The 16,395-nt window shown below is 58.2% G+C and overlaps 1 protein-coding gene across 3 annotated transcripts; it reads right to left on the reverse strand.

The window, feature by feature from the left end:
- Positions 1 to 11,832: 11,832 nt before the first annotated feature.
- GATSL3 (GATS protein-like 3) lies at positions 11,833 to 16,389 on the reverse strand. Of its 3 annotated transcripts, none has more exons than XM_004690896.2 (9): positions 16,269 to 16,389; positions 15,618 to 15,688; positions 14,282 to 14,469; positions 14,064 to 14,196; positions 13,685 to 13,808; positions 13,126 to 13,239; positions 12,890 to 12,972; positions 12,710 to 12,804; positions 11,833 to 12,564 (listed from the first exon to the last, which is right to left on the reverse strand). In XM_004690896.2, exons 1-9 carry the CDS (start codon positions 16,379 to 16,381, stop codon positions 12,496 to 12,498), a joined length of 990 nt encoding a protein of 329 aa, XP_004690953.1. In that variant the 5' UTR covers positions 16,382 to 16,389; the 3' UTR covers positions 11,833 to 12,495. The 3 variants fall into 3 exon arrangements, with proteins under 3 accessions (XP_004690953.1, XP_012586253.1, XP_012586254.1); XM_012730799.1 differs by having other exon boundaries at positions 13,685 to 13,811; positions 16,269 to 16,383; XM_012730800.1 differs by having other exon boundaries at positions 13,685 to 13,811; positions 15,618 to 15,914; positions 16,269 to 16,344.
- Positions 16,390 to 16,395: the final 6 nt, after the last annotated feature.

Raw genomic sequence — 16,395 nt, forward strand, 5'->3', positions numbered from 1 at the left:
AGAGGAGGGGAGGGGAGGGGAGGGGATAGTTCTGGGAACATTAATAGTTTCATTACTAGTTCATCCTTCTTCCTTCTCCTGTTTTTTTTATTCACCCATTCTTCAACCCCCACCCAATGAGGCAAACTGCAGCCTCAGCCCTTCTCGGGTGAGCAGGGAGCAAGGGGCTCTGTGCCATCTGGAGGGGGCTGTGCCCAGGATCAAGATGAGGTTGTGGCAGAGAGGCCCTGGGCACCCCCCCCCCAGCCTTGGCCCAGGAGGCATCAGTCTCGCAAGCCACTGTGTTTTGTGACAGGAGCAAGACATCTTCATTCCTCACTGCCCTTCCCGCCCTTCCACTGGGGCTGTTGAGACGTGTAAGCACCAGGCTCTGGGCACAGAGCCAGACCAAGGCCGGCAGCCCCAAGAGTGTGGTTCTGGCCCCAGGACCTGCAGACCCCCAGTGGAGGTGCCAGCTGGCCCTCTTTCCCCACCATGTACCCCCACACACAACCAGCTTTCTTCACCATGCCTGTGGCTCACAGCTGGGCACTTCCTCTACAGACATGGCTCTCTGGGGAGAATCCGTACTTGGAGTAAAAGAAACAGATTAGGCTTCAAGCCTGTGGTTAGGCTGTGTGACCTGAGGCGATTCCTTGACGTCTCTGGGCCTCACGGGCGCACCTATAAAGATGAGGAGGAAATGAGCATTTTCTGGCCCACCTCCCTGGTCTGCCACTGTCACGGAAAAGGCAAATGTCTAATGAAGTTAAAAGGAAAGATGAGTCTGATTCCAAGTACTAGCTGCCCAGGGGGCGGGTTCAGGGGCAGAAGCGATAGGGAAGCTATGAGCTCAGAGGGGAAGCCTGGGGGGGTAGTCGCCTCAGTGACGGTTGAGGGTTGAGTACCAGGTTTCACTTTCTCTGAAAGATGGTGATCGTGGGTTAGCTCCCTGCCTCTCACAGACTTCTGACCGCCAGCCTGATGCGGCCCTAGAGATAGCGCATCTCAACTCAATCTGCAGCCCGGGCCGAAGGGTAAACCGAGGCCCAGGTGAAGACAGACAAGGGAGGGGTGGAGACGTCCCAGGTCCCAGATGGTGTCCCCAGCCTGCACCCTGAGAAGACCAGGGGGGAGAAGGGTCTCCGAGGCTGGAGAGACAGGATGGGGCCCCTGGAGGACAGTCCTGGGCCTGTGGAGCCCAGTCAAGGAGACCTGAGCTGACCAGAAGGAGCAGGACCCGAGGGCCTCCTGTCCGTCCTGCCAGTGACGGCCGTCAGGAGAGCTCTCTCTGTAGACGTGCTTCTGTGGCTCGTTTATTCATTCAGCAAACTTGCTCTGTGCCAGCCACAAACATGCACTGAGGATCTAGCAGTAGGCAAAACCAGACCCACCCCCACGCTCAAGAAGCTGCTCCTCAACGCCCCACCCACTCTCTGGCACCCCAGCCTGGTCTTCACCACACCAAGCCCTGTCACTGCACCAGCACCACCCCCATGGACCAGTTCTGGGTTCTCATCCCGAGAATCTCGCTTCTGCTGAATTCTTCATCTCTGTGCCCACCCACACAAGACCGTTGCCGGGGACCTGTGCCAAGCTGGAATCCTTCTTCACTTCACGTCACTGATCTCATCTTGCAACAGCCTGGGAGGGAGAGCAGCTGGGCAGGGACACTTCGGTTTCCTTCAGTGAGAAACCTGAAGTTTAGAGAAGCCCAGGCCCAGGTCTGGGCAGGGAGACCAGCTCTGACCCGACAGCTGTAGCCCTCTGACCCACCCCCACACTGGGGGCAGTTCCCTTAGTGTCTCCCCTGGCCAAGGAGGCCTCTCAGGCCCCGGTTGGTGAGGGTGGCCTGCGTGGGACAGCTAAGGAGAGGGGCCGTTCACAAGGCCTGCTCACGTGTCCATCATGCAGTGCCGGGATGAGGCCCCTGAGGCAAGGTGGGCTCGTTACTAGTCTGCCACGATAAAATCCCACAGACCAGGTGACTTAAACCGACATTTGTTTTCTCACAGTCGTGGGTGGAGCCTGAAGTTTGAAAGAGTGTCGGGCCAGCAGGGCCCGCCTCCGCCGGAACACTCTCCGTGGCCTGTAGTGGTCTCCTCTTCTGTTTTGGACACCGGGCACACTGGCATCATTTTGAGTTTCACTACCTTTCAAGGCCTTATCTCTAAATGTGGCCACATTCTGAGTTAGGTTTTCAACACATAATTTGAGGAACACAATAAAGCCCATAACAACTTGCAAAAGGAGGGTGTGGCCAGAGCCTTACAGAGAGGGGCTGCTGGAGAGTCCAGAGCTAGGTGGGGGGGCTGTGATACGCAGGGCAGGGACTGGCCCTAAGGTGAGAAGGCCTGGCAGTCCATCCAAACGAGCGTCAGGGAAGATGCCTCAGCATTTCCGGTGAGGTCAGTGGCCAGTGACGTTTCTCTCTGGGCAGGGAAAGCTTGCAACACGACCCAGCCAGTATAAATAGGCTCCCCCACCACAGGGCCGGCTGTCCCCTCTTCACAGGTCACGTCAGCCCGGTCCGCGTGATTCGGAGGGGAAGAGTGGACTGGTTTGGTTCCTCAGAACTGCTGCTTCCTCGCCTTTCCGGCCCACCCTCCGGCTGTGGGGCCCTGCCCTTTAAATGCAAGGCCAGGACATGGCATGGCCAGAGAGACAAGTCAAAACTTGGAGGCAGGAGGCCGCTCACTGAGTGGAGAGACAGGGCTGGGCGGGAGGCCTGGTCCAATGCTCCTGGCCCAGTCACAAACCTGTTCTGAGCCTCGGTTCCCCTCTGTAGACTTAGTGGGGGCAACTTACCCATCAGAAAACAAACAAATAAATTTAAAATCATGGAAAAGGGATGTGAATAGATATACAAAATAGATATACTCAAATGCCAGACAGACAGGGCCTCCCTGGTGGCACAGAGGTTAAGACGGTGCTAGTGAGCTATTGGCAGCCACTGCACCACAAGTTCGATCCCCGGCCAGGGAGGTGCCCATATGGAGAGGCAGATCCCTCCTGTCTCACCGGCTGCTCCCCTCAGCAGTGTATTGTAACACATCTGTTCTGCTCCCCCTATCTTTGGGGAATCCTCCCACTACCCACCCCCATACACCTCTGGCCTATGCCCCGGTTCTTGCATGCATAAATGAATCTTTAACAATATATATATATATCGATATGCAGATGGCCAATAAGCACAAGAAAAGAGCTCGACACCCTCAGTCACCAGGAAGATGCAGATCAAAACCAGAGGAGCAACCTCTTCAAGCCCGAGGGCTGGGGAGGACGTGGAGACACTCAGGGAGTGGGCGCAGCCGGCCAGTGGCCAGGGGTGAGTCCCCGAGATGTCACACAGCTGAATCTTCACACCTACATGCACCCCCAAGAGCGCTGAAAATGGGTTCACCCCAAAAGCTTCGCTGGGCTGTTTCTGGCAGGGTTCATTTACAGTGGCCAGAAAATAGAAGTAGCCCCAGCGTCCACCCGCAGAAGTGGCCTGGGACACAACAGACGTTACTCGGGCACTGAACGGACCGGGGCTGAAGACATGATGGTGCGAACGAAGACGGAAAACATGACCCGTCACAAAGGGCCACGGAAGGGCATCTGTCCATTGACATAAAATGTCCTGAGAACGCCATGGACTGGCAGGGAGGGGACAGTGAGCGGGCACGGGGTTCCTTTTGGGGCTCAAGCTCTTGTCACTGCCCTTAGTGCCGCTGAATTGCACACTTCTCAACAATGAATGGGAGCAGAGAGGCAGCTCGCCTTTTTTTTTTTTTTTTTAATATGGTGGGGATATGTATTTTTTAAATTAATTTATTTATTCATACAGAACTGGGGTACAGGCCAGAGGAGCAAGGGCGGTGAGAGGATTCACCAGAGACAGAGTGGGGAGCAGAACAGGCAGATGGACGAAGTACACTGCTGAGGGGAGCAGCGGGCGGGTCAGGAGAGGTCTGCCGCGCCATGTGGTCACCTCCGGGGCAGGCGGGGATCGAACTCATGCGGAAGTGGCTTTAGCTTCTTAGTGCTGTGCTGTAACCCGCTGTGCCATCAGGGAGGGCCTGGCAGCTTACTTTTTAAAAATACAGCAGCGAGGGCCCTCCCTGGTGGCACAGTAGGTTAAAGCACAGCACTGGGTGGCTGAAGCTACTTCAGCATGAGTTTGATCCCTGCCCTAGAGGTGATCCACATGGCTGCTCCCCTCAGCAGTGTACTTTGTCGATGTGCCTGTTCCGCTCCCCACTCTGTCTTTGGTGAATCCTCTCACCGCCCCTGCAACTCTGGCCTGTGCCCCAGTTCTGTATGCATAAATAAATAATCTTTTTTTAATAAAGATTTATTTATTTATGCATATAGAACTGGGGTACAGGCCAGAAATGTGGAGGGTGAGAGGCTTCACCAGAGACAGAGTGGGGAGCAGAACAGGCAGATCGACAAAGTACACTGCTGAGGGGAGCAGCGGGCGGGTCAGGAGAGGTCTGCCGCGCCACGTGGTCATCTCCGGGGCAGGTGGCTTTAGCTTCTTAATGCTGTGCTTTAACCCGCTGCGCCACCAGGGAGGGCCAAATAAAAAATCTTTAAAAAAAAAATACAGCAGCGAGCACTGCCCAGATGATGGACGTGGACAACACGCAGCGGCTAGCCCACAACACCCACCAGCCCCTGGGCAGACACACGCACATTTACTTATGTCATAGGGTGACTCTGAGGACAGTTGAGAAAGATACTGTTACATAAGCCCCCGGGTGAGCAAGGGCGCTCCCCAGGAGGTCAGGGAGGTCAGCGGGGCTGGGGGGCCTATGGCTGGACACCTGCACAGCTCTCCTGGGGTCAGGTGTCTTCAGGTGTGGACAGCCATGTTGCCTGTGCCCGGTGGCTCCTCCAGATTGGGTAACTGACCCCCCCCCCATCTGAGGGCTTTTTGCTATTCAGGGGAAGTGCAATGGAGGGAGGAGAGGAAGAGGAGGAAGTCCTGCCTAAGAAGCTCTTACTGTCCACCTCACACTGACCACAGGTCCTCCGGCCAGGCCTACTCTGAGGTGGGATGACCAGGAGGCAATAGCACTGCCCTGCTGTCTGCCTCTAGTTGGACTGGACCAACCCCACTGGCCCCCGGCCCCCCTCTGTGACCCCAGGACCCTCTCTGTGAGATGAGGGAGCAGGTGAGGTGACCCCCAGAGCCTCCAGGCGCCTTAGTGCCTCTAAGCCCTGAAATGCACTTTAATGAAGTACTGTTACTTCATTAAAGTAACATTTCCTGACCCAGTTTATAAGGATCAGGAAGCCCAGCAGAGCCCCGACTTTGCTCACGATGACAAGACAATGCCTAGTTTGAAACATCATATTCTTGCCAAAGATATTTTGGTGCCCCAGGCACAGGCAGTTCACCCAGAGGTAACACTTGGCATATTTTTGCCAAATCCAGCTCCTAGCATTTCCCGTGGGCTGGCTCATTGAGCCCTCCCCTCATGAGGCAGTTGTCATTGTCTCTGTCCTGGGGGGTTGGGGGGCTAGGGCCTGAGAGGAAGGGGACTTGGCAGAGGAAATGCAGCTGGGCGGGAGTGAAGCAGGTTTGAGCCTGGGCACCCCACAGAGCCCCTTGAAGGACCAGCAGGGTCCAGCAGGATGGAACCCTGAAATCCCACAGGGGGTCTGCCTGGGGCAAGGCACCAGGCCTGGGAGGGGGGAGGTCCTAGCAGCCGACTGTCTCCGCAGGTCTGGAAAGATGCCAATGTCGTTGGTAGAAATGGAGAAGATGCTGCAAACTCCACCCCGTAGGCTCGTGGGCTGAGCAGGTCTTGGTGGCCTTTGCTTCTGGTGGGGCTGCAGGACGTATGTCTGTTTATCACATCAAAGTATAAGCAGTTTCGTGGTGTCTCTCTGTGAACAAGAAAGGGGAAAGGTGAACGAGCTGGGCCTCCGAGGGTCAGCTGAGAGGTGGCGGGTGTGGCAGCGGTCAGCAGAGAAGCTGGGCAGGGAAGCCACGGTGGGAGGGGACACGGAGTCACGCCATTGCAGCCCCTCCCCCCACCCCGGGCCCCTACCATGCAGCTGACCCACCTCCCTTAAAACACCCTGGCCCCCTTGCCAGTCCAGTGCATGCACAGCCACCAGGCCCTGCCCACGCACCCCCTAGCCTTCTCTGACCTTCCTTGGTCCCTCAGGGCTGATGGAATGATGCCAGAACATTCTATCTACTAACTGCCAAGCTGTCAAGGTGTGGTCAAGCTTCACCTCCCAGGGAAGCCCTCACTGACCTTCCTCATTCCCCCTCCCCTCCCCCCCTCTGCCCCCGGCTGCTCTCCCCACCCTGCCTCCCTTGACCCTCTGGAGCACAGGTCCCTCTCACAGCACTTTTCAGAGCTGGAAACTGGAACTGTCTGCCCAGCTGGGCGGCAAATTCCAGGGATTTCACATGATGGAGGTGGCTCCCACTTCCTCTCCAGAGTGCAGCACGGCCTCAGGCCTCGGGTGTGGTAGATATTCGAGAGCTCCCCAGTGGGAGGACAGCTGCGTGGTATCCAGACATCGCCTCTGGGCAAGGCCGGGGGAACCCCCACAGCCAGCACATCTGCAGCAGGCCTCAGAAGGGTGGGCGCCCAGCCCCCCCGCCCCGCCCCTGCTGCTGGCCGGCCTTTCCCCTCACTGCCCTGTTGCTTTCCCCAAGGAAACCAGAATACTACCAATGACAATACACGGAAGCACATGATCTCTTTTTGGGGAAGCCTGGGTCTTAAAGACGCTGACTTTTCCCCTTATGATAACTTTTCTAAAGCAAATTCAATTTTTATTCTTTCGGCCACTGCAGATTTCAACACTTTCCAGGAAAATGAGCTGAAAAAAGAAAAAGCCAAGGCATTTCTCATGCTTCCTTTCAAGAATCCACTTGAGAACCAACTGCACAGTTGCAGCACCTGACGCTGCTCGGGAAGGGCCGTCTGCCCAGAGGGGACAGGCTTAGCTTTTGCAAGAGCGGACAAATCAGCATCTTGCCAGGTCCTATCCAGCCTATAGTTGAGGACTTCACCTTATATGCCGGGACCAGGCCAGACACGGGACTCCGCTGGCAGAGACGACGAGCCCAGCAGGTGAGTGGGCTAGTGCTGAATGCCTTTTGGTATCTGAGGGCCAGGGTCACCAAGTCAGCACTCAGCTTCACTTAATAGAGGGCCCCGAAAGGCCTACCCCAGGCTGCAGCAGAGGGGCCTGACCCTGGAGGAATCCCAGTTTGTAGCAGTGCACCTGCACCCTGGGAATCCTTGCCCAGACTGGGGTCCAGGACACAGGCCTCCCTCAGTGGCTGGGGCTTCTGAGCTGCAGTGACCATGCAGCCCTTCAAAAAGCCACCTTCCTTGGGCCTCACTGGTGGCCTAGGGGTTAAGTCTCAGCACTGTCACTGCTACAGCCTGAGTTCCATCCCCGGCCATGGAGCTGACCCACATGGCGCAGCAGACCTCTCCTGTCTCGCCACAGCTCCCCTCAGCATGTATTGCAGTCAATCAGCCTGTTCTGTTTCCCACTGTCTCTGGTGAGTCTTCTCACTCCCTGCACCTCTGGCCTACACTCAAGTTCTCTGCACCAAAAAAAAAAAAAGCCACCTCCCTCAAGCCCGCGAGGCAGGGGTGGGGTCCTGCCAAATGGGAAGAACCTGACCAGTGCAGCCAGGGAAGCAGAGCAATTTCCCCGAGGCCCCCAGCCCTTGCAAGAGGCCAGGGCCGGCCACAGGCGTGTCTTAGCCTGGACATGATGCGAATCTCTCGTCTGCCTGCCGGGTGAGTCTTCCATCCTGCACACTGTGAGGACTGGGTGGGGGGAGGGGGTGCAGGAGAGGTGGTGGCCACGGAGTAAGTGGGCGGGCTCAGAGCCTTCTCGGACACAGCAAATGCACAAAGCCTTTGCTTGACAGAAAGGCAACTGGAGGAAGACGCAAGAGCAGGCAGCTTCAAGGGGCGCCTGAGACACAGGGCGGGGCTCCCTGGCAGGGGTGCCGATCCCAGGCCTGGAGCACATGAGCAGGGACCCGCACTGTGCGGGACTTGCCTCTTCCCTCTCTTGCTCATGGGGAGACACCGAGGAAACTGAGTATTTGCCTTGATATGGAAAGAAAAAATACATCCTGCAGTTCCGAGGGCAGAAAAAGCCATGAAAACTTGCCGGGTTCAAGAGCCCGCTGTTAGCCATTCCAAGGGTGACAGGGTATCATAGGATCACCCTATCCACAGAACAAGCATGTCAGGAAGAGAAGAAGAACAGGGCATTAAACACAAACACAGAGCACCCCAGTTTCTGAGGCAGCGCCCAACAGCCAGCGGCGAGAACGAGCCACAGGCCCAAGAGCAGATATGGATAAAGAAATGCTATTCAGCCATGAAAGTGGACTCCTGCTACATCTGTGTGTACCTCAAGACATGATGGGGCCTCCCTGGAGGCACAGGGGTTAAAGCGCACCCCCATAAAGCTCTCCACAGCCACTGCAATACGAGTTTGATCCCCAGCCAGGGAGCTGACCCACATGGTGTGGGAGACCTGTCCTGACCCGCCCGCTGCCCCCCTCAGCAGTGTGCTTCAGTACATCTGCCTGTTCTGCTCCCCATTCTGTCTCTAGTGAATCCTCTCCCCCCTGCATCGCTGGCTGGTACCCCAGTTCTTGTATGCATCCATAAATGAATCTTTAAAAAAAATAAAACATGTTGCATGATACCAAGTCACTAGGATTCCAGGAGTATGCAATGTCCAGAATAGGCTGACCCCTGGGAGACAGGTTGGTGGTCGCCAGGGGCTGGGAGGAGGGGTGGGGAGCGACTGCTGACAGGTATGGGATTACCTTTTGGGATGATGAAAACATGTTGGAACTACAGGGGTGACGGTTACACAGGTGCTTAAAGTTATTCACTTTAAAATGGTTGATACATATTCTGGGAATTTTACCTTAAAAATGTTCTTAAGGCAGAGCTTACAATCGCAGCGAAACCAACGGGTGGGTCAGCAGTGAATCGGCTGCAGAAAGGCAGGAAGCATGGAGGCCCCCTGACCCTCTGATGCCTGGACGGCCTGTGTCCCGGGGCTCGGGCCGGGGCTCATTTGTAGACTGGACTTGGCTCAATTCACCTGAAAAGGCCAGCTCAGGGCAGGGCCGGTAGCTGCCCGGAGCAGAGACTCCCGGCTTTGGGAGAGCAAGTGCAGGGCCGGGAGAGCTGGGGCAGGCTGGGTCTCTGAGCAGTGGGTGCTGCTAAACAGACTGGGCACAGGCTAGGTTTGTGCTGGGCAACACAGCACCAGAGACCAGAGGCCGCCTGGGAAAGTGAGAGCAAACCACGGCCATTGCCCAATGCTCCATCCGGCCCAGCCCAGGGTCAGGGAGGAGCCAGGCCCAGGCCTCGCGTGCCTGCCCACGCACTCGTTGCCACCGGCAGCAGACAGCTGGGATTGCAAGGGACCTTGCAACATCAGCTCCATCCCTCAGGGTTCAGTTGAAGTGTCCCTTTCCCCAGGGGAAGTTCCCCAGACTCCTTGGGTACCGTTAACCTTGAATTCTGCCTCAGCCATGTTGAGCTGTGTGGCCTTGGGCAAGGCACTTCACCGCTCTGTGCTCCCTTTCCCTGTGTAAATAGGAGCAACATTCCCCCCATGCACACACGTGGCAGCAGTTTCCCTGGGCTCTGCCAGCTGCAGACCTGTGCCCTCACGCCCCCTGCCTATCCCTTCCCACCAGGTAAGAACCCGGGGCCAGGTGGGATGCAGACAGCAGTTACTACCCCTCCTCACAGGACCGAGACCAGCTCTGGAGCTTGGCCCAAAGCAGCAGGGCAGGAGTGAGGTTTTGCTCAAAAATTTTCAAGGACATGCTGCTTTATTCACAATTGGAAAGCCATGGAAACAGCCCAAATGCCCAAAAGTGGATGACTGGATTAAAAAGATGTGGTCCATATACACAATGGAATATTACTCAGCCACCAAAAAAAAATTTCAAGGACTTAAAAGAAATCACTTTATCTCTATGAGCATGAAGATCAGAGCGTGTGGAAATGAGCTGCCTCGTTCATCTCCACTCTGACCCTCCCAAGAACCTCCCACCCTGCCTATATCCCGCCAGAAGATGCCAGACTCTGTGCTGGTGGCCGGGGCTGAGCACCTCCCATCCCCGGGGGCTGTTGCAGGCCCTCCTGAGACACAGGCATCTTTAGGAGGGCGAGTGCCCGGGCTCTGAGGGCCAGGACTCGACCTCGGACGCAGTAGGGCCTGCGTTGATGCGCACGGTTGAGGGGCTCCCAGGGTTGAGGGCAAGGACTGGGCTGACCAGACGGGCTGCTTTTTGCCCTAGCACCCTCTGGCCCCTGCAGGGATGAGGAGCAGCTCTGTGAGCCCTCACTCTCATGGGAGACAGCGGAGGGCGCCCAGAACACCAGTCCCGCCTAAGCCTAGGGCCACCGCCCCTTCTCGGCTGCGTCCCCCACACCTGCCCAGCCCTCGGCCTGACCTTAGTGAGGTCTGTCTCCCTGGCACTCCCAGGGCATCTCCCCCTCTGTAACCACCAAAGACTGAGGACTGGTCCAGGGACTTACAGGGACCCCGAAGTCCAAGGAGCTAAAACTCTCCACACAGACAGGACAACATGTAGCCGAGACAGGTGGACATGCTGACCTCTAGGCCCAGGTCTGAGTCAGGCGAGCCTGCCGCCCCCTACCCAGCTCTCCTAGATCAGCCCCAAGAACTACTCAATGCCTGGTCAGCAGCTGGTTTGACGAAACAAGTAGGACACTTGGAGAGTCAGGGTGACAGAAAGCCCCAGACCAGGCAGTAAGTCACAGGCAGGTGGACAGCAACCTCCCCTGCCCCCACCAACTCTAGGGCCAGGAGCTTTCTGCTGCAGGTCAGCTGCCCAGTAGTTCAGGTTCTAGAGCCCTGACCTCAAGACCAGGACACCTCTCAAGTCAAGGCCAAGAGGGCGGCCTCCAGGCACAGGAGCCAGGACCCCCATTAAGACGAAAAAACTAGACCTGGCCCAGCGCCAAGGTCCTGGGTCCTGGAGGAGCTGCCTTCTAGGTCTGAGCCTGAAGCCAAGGGGAAGGAGCTGGCCAGGGTCTCCAACTGCTCACTCACCAAGCCAGGCATTGCTCCCTGTTCCTCTGATCTGCTGCCCTCAGGTCCCCAGGGGCAGGGCGGGCGCACTGCCAGATGTCTGGCCCCTGTTCTGACTTTTCTAGGGAGTCACCACTACCTCTGAATACGCCGAAGTCACACCCTTCTTCTCTTCCTGTGCGAGGGCGGGTGTGGGCTGAGAGCAACTGATAACCCCCTTGGCGCATCTGTGGGGCACCACCAGGCCTCAGGGGAATCCCAGGCGCATGGAGTGGGGAGGCAGCCCCTCCATAACAGGAAGCTGGGCCCCAACACGCTGAGTCTCTGCCAGGCGTGCAGCCATGAAGGGCACAGAGGCCCATGTGGCCTCCAGACACCTGATCTCCTGGCCAGGACAAGCCCAGTGTACAGACTCCTGGGTCTCCACTCCAGCTGGCTGGGCCTCCTCCCACCTCTACTCAGGACCTGGGCCGATCCAACAGAGTGACAGGGACTCCTGTGAGGGACAGCCAGAATGAAGGTGTCCAAAGGAAAGAAGGAATAGTCTGGAAGAGAGGGCCTTTGGGGCCCTCCTAGATGGGACTCTGAAACAGGTTAGCCATGCCCAAGGTGGCAGGGAAGGCCAGGGGACCCCCAGACGGGAAGGTCTGGAAGTCTCCACATTTAGAATCTTCTGGGCTACTCTGGAAACACCAAGGAATGAAGATGATCATGGACTTCAGGACAGGCAGACCAAGACGAGAATCATGAACTTGGCTATCACTTCACCTCTCAAAGCTTTAATTCCTCACATGGTCAACAGTGGCAGTTTCCCTGAAGAATTGAGTGAGGTAAGACCCCAGCCTCAAGCCAGTTAACAGGGGGAACCCAGAACCTCAGAGAGGGGCCCTGAGGAGCGGCAGAGCAGCCGTGGTGGAGGCACAGACAGCCCCCAGGAACCACCACCCAGCCCAGTCGCTACAAGATCTTTATTAACAAGATGATAAAAAAGGAGAGAGATCTAGAAATACTTCTTGGAGACCCCAGGAGGGGAGGCACTGTCAGAACTCACCCGGCCAGGGAAGGCCACCCGGCCGGCGGCAGAACGGAGACCTGGGCCTGTCCAGAAGGCAGGCGGCCAGGATGCTGAGAGGGAGGGGAGGGCTCGGACCTTGGGCAGGGAATGTGCAAACGCCCAGGCCGCGCAGGGAGTGTGGGTTGGGGGCTTCCTAGCAGGAAGCCTGAGCACCGTGTTCCCCTGCGTGGGCAGACACGCATGTCCACGTGAGAGCCGGTGCCTGCACGCAGCTTATGCAGAGGGCAGAACCAGGGGTCCCCTGGCTGGAACCGGGGACAGAGTAGGGTTTCATTCCAGAGCTTGAGGAAATAGCTTAGAGAAGTCTCTGGAAGCCTCAGGGCCAGAGGGAGAGCACGTAGCTGATATTCTCCTTGGCTTCAGGGGCCCAGGCCTTCCTGCCGTCGCTGGAGAGCCTCGATGACACTGCTGATACCATCCTCGGGCACCTGTGGGCAGGCAGGCAGAGGAGGGGTCAGGCCTGAAGCTGGTCAGGGGTCCCCAATGTCTCAGCTAACTGGAACTACTTTCTGTGCCCCCAGCTTCCTGGGACCCCATACCCCCAGGGGCCCCCACCCAGTCCACGGTGCTCACCAAAGCGTGGTCAAAGTTGAAGGTGCTGATGTAGTAAGCAGAAATGTCAGCCGCAGCCAGAGGGCCAGCAATCTGGGCCACAATCCCACATTCATCTGAGGGTTGAGGAAGGGTCGTGTGGATCATCCTGGTCCCCCAAGAGGCCCCCCAAGCCCCTAACACACAAGCAATGGCCCTCACCAAAGCCCAGGGGCTGTCCGCCGATGCGCACCATCCTCCAGAGCTCGCCTGAGGAGCTGGTCAGCAGGAGGTCACTGGGGAACCTGGGGAAGCAGCGGCAGTGGGCAGGGCACTCCCATCCCCTCCCGGCACCACTGTGAGCCCCTGGGCAGGTCAACCTGGCGACCTCAGAGTCTGACGCTCCCTCCCTGGGGCTGGCTTGGGGTCTACGGTCCCCCAGAGTCAGGAGTACATACTTTTTCTGCGTCTCGGCGTCCATGACGATGGAGATGTAGCCCTCAATGAGGGAGAAGGCAAAGAATGTGATGGAGCTGGATCCAGGACTGGCAGCGGCTGCCTCCTTGGGCGCACTGGGGAGAAACAGGGGCTCAGGGCGCTGCCACGCACCTGCCTACACCATCTCCTCCCAGCCAGCCTCTAGGAGCCGGGGAAGGGGCTGGCATGGGCAACCAGGGGCAGGTACCCCTGTCTCTGGGCTGGGTCCTTCCTTCCCTGTGCAAGGACCTTGCTCTCCTAGTGACATCAGTGCGGTGTGGGAGGACAATGAGCCCTGACTGTGATGACACAGAACCCAAGGGCCGGAGGGTCTGCCACAGGGATGGCTCAGCCCAGCACCACAAGAGGGGACTCCAGTCACCGCACCTGGAGGGCTGAGGGAGGGTCCATGTGGGTCACTGTGGTCCCCCAACATCAGTGAAAGGCACATGGGCCACAGACAGGGCACAGAGGCAGATCCAAGAGGCAGGACAGGAGCATGGGAGCAACAACGGGAGGACGGAGACAAGCAAGGCCCACCTGTGCGCGTAGAAGAGGACATCGATGAGGGTGGTGGCAATGGCTGGCAGGGTCTCAGGGTCCAGTGTGAGGACACAGAACCGGTTCTGTGGGCTCTGGATGGGATGCACAGTGGGGCTGGGCCCTGCTGAGGGAGAAGCAGGTGAAGACAGTCAAGTGTGACCATGGGCTGGAGCGACCTCTGGTGGCCGGTGCGGGCAGGGCCTGGGCAGGGCAGAGTCAAGCCTCCCCGGAAAGCCACCCGCCTCGCTTCCCACACCCTGTATGAAGGAGCAGCTGTCTCCTCGCACCCACAGGGCGGCCAGTGCTGGGAGGGGCCCGGTGGGAAGAGGAGCCTCTGCCCAGGTTTGGGTGCCAGAGGGACTTCAGAGGCCCTCACCATGCTGGGTTCGGGGAAAGCCATTGCTGGAATCATCCCTGGCAACAGGCACAGGCTCCCCGCCCACCTCTCGGTAAATGTGGAACTCCTGGGCCAGGGTGTGGATCACCACAGACAGGTCCTGCTCCCGCACCTGCACCACAGGGGGGCAAAACATCACACGGGTCCCGGGCACCCACGCCCACCCAGCCCTGCACCAGTGCCCAGGGGCAACTCACCAGGATGAAGTCTGTCTGGTAAGTGGACAGCATCAGCACAGACACGTGGTGCTCAGCCAGAGGTGTGATGACTGAACGAGCGATCTTGGTGACTCCAGCAGCCTGCACCACTGCCCCGCTGTGGGAGGACACGTTCAGCACCAGCCACGTGGCTTCAGCCACTTGTAGGAATTCGGACGGGGGCAGCTCTGTGGGGCAGGGAGCACACGCCCAGTCAGGGGCTGCAGGCCTGGCCCCTGCCCCTCCGCTCCATGGCTGTGCCTTGGAGGGCTCTCCCAAGGGACGGGCAGCCTGGCTCTTCCCTCCAATTCTGCTTCCAACACCTGTGTGTATGCAAGGACTAGAAAGTGCTTTAGGCACTAGTCTTTGAAGGATTGAAACTTTCCAGTTAAGATGGAAGTTCAAGATTTAGACCGATCTCTCTGCCAGCCCCAGCTTCGTCATCTACTTGCAGTTGACCTGGGCAAGGGATTTAACTATTGGGAGTCTCAGGTTCTGCTACAGTTAAATGAAGGACCTGTGTTATCTCATGACTGTTCTGAGGCTTTACACAAAACAGTAACCAGCAGGGGGCGCCAGCAGATCAGGTTGACTGAGCGATGCCCTTCCCAGGTAACCAACCCAGACCTCCCAGCAGTATCAACAGGGAAACTGTTGATAGTAGCAATGTGGGGGGTGAGCGAAGCTCCGGTTGGCTGGCCTGAGACTAGCCCTGTGAAGATGGGTCAGGCTGACAGGAATAGGAGCCAGATGTCAGTTCCAGGGACCTGACTGGCATCTAGTCCAGAGCACAGGCCAGGGCTGGGGTAGCTGCTGATTGCTCAAGCATAGCCAAGAGGCCCCCAAGAACCCTGCCCTGGGCTGGCTGCCTGCTTCTGCATTCTTTCTCCAACCCTCAGACTCCAGGAGTTCCTAGGCCAGCTGTGGAGAGGGTTGTCCTGACCAGAAAAAGTAGCCAGGGGGAAACAGTGGTCAGGTTATAGGAGCCAGCGCAACCCCTGACTCCTGCCCCTGAGTGAGGCCCCGCTGCTGGCCTGCAGCTGCCAAGTGGTCTGCACACACAGTGCTGTTTATGAGGTGCTGTGGGATCCTATTAGATCAGAACCATTAGCAGTATCCATTTTACATAAGAGGAAACAAACTACTCAGAGAGGGGAAGTGACTTGCTCAAGGGCACACAGCCAGTAGTGGTGATATGAATTCGAACCCTGATCCAGCTACCTTCAAGGCTGGAACTCCTCGGACACTGACTGGACTCTGCATCACCTAGCAAGAATCCCCAAGAGGAGAGCGTGGCATCCCTCCCCCTACACCCCCTCCTCAGCCCAGCCCCCACCTTTGAAGCCCTCCTCGTCCACCATGAGCGTGTAATCCTCGGGGGTCTCCGTCAGGCTGAAGAACTTGCACCTGGTTGGGGTGGGGGCATCTTCAGCCTGGGCTGGGCGGAAGGGGCGGGTGGACTTCGCTCCTTGCGCCCGGAAAGACCCCCTGCCGGGCGCCTTCCTGAAGCCTCAGTTTTCTCCGTTGGGCAGTGGAGTGAGGGATCCACCTCTGGAATCGCGGACTGTTTTCCGCCTTCTCACCTCCGCCGGAGCCCCCCACCCCTCCGTTCCGGGAGGGAGGAGAGGCTCACCTGGGGCAAGAGGCCCGGGGGCGTTAGACCCTGCGCCCCCTAGACCAGCCTGTGACCCGCGAAGGCGTCTGGAAGAAGCTCGCTCCCTCTACGCCAGGAAGAAATGGCCGCACTGACAGCACTCGGAGTTAAGTATTACCAACCCCAGGCTGTTTGTGCCCTGACTAGCCCTGGCAGGGGGCCTCGCGGGGCCGGATAGGCGGCGGTCCCAGGGAGGGCAGCTCCGGCCGGATGGCGTCGGAGAGGCAGGGCCCTCCCCACCCGCGCGCCCCGCGAGGATCCCAGTGCCCCGGCCCCGTCCCAGAGCCACAGCGGAGCCCACCCCCCACTGCGCCCCCGAACCCGAGCGCGCACCGGCTGCGGCGGGGCAGGAAGAGCAGCTTGATGAGCGGGTGGGTGTAGAGCCAGAGACCAGGGCGGGCGAGGCTCAGCACCCGCACCCGGTGCTCTAGGATGTGCAGCTCCATCGCGGCAGGCGCCG

The sequence above is a fragment of the Condylura cristata genome, unplaced genomic scaffold (genome assembly GCF_000260355.1).
Source record: "Condylura cristata isolate star-nosed mole 26May11 unplaced genomic scaffold, ConCri1.0 scaffold00029, whole genome shotgun sequence".
Lineage (NCBI taxonomy): Eukaryota > Metazoa > Chordata > Mammalia > Eulipotyphla > Talpidae > Condylura > Condylura cristata.

Excerpts from the sequence above, each read along its gene's own strand:
- GATSL3 (XM_012730799.1), bottom strand. The coding sequence starts at position 16,381 with ATGGAGCTGCACATCCTAGAGCACCGGGTGCGGGTGCTGAGCCTCGCC. Across the intron at positions 13,240-13,684 it reads GTCCTCTTCTACGCGCACAG|TGCGCCCAAGGAGGCAGCCG; the intron begins GTGGGCCTTGCT and ends GTTTCTCCCCAG. Across the intron at positions 12,565-12,709 it reads TCAACTTTGACCACGCTTTG|GTGCCCGAGGATGGTATCAG; the intron begins GTGAGCACCGTG and ends GCCTGCCCACAG.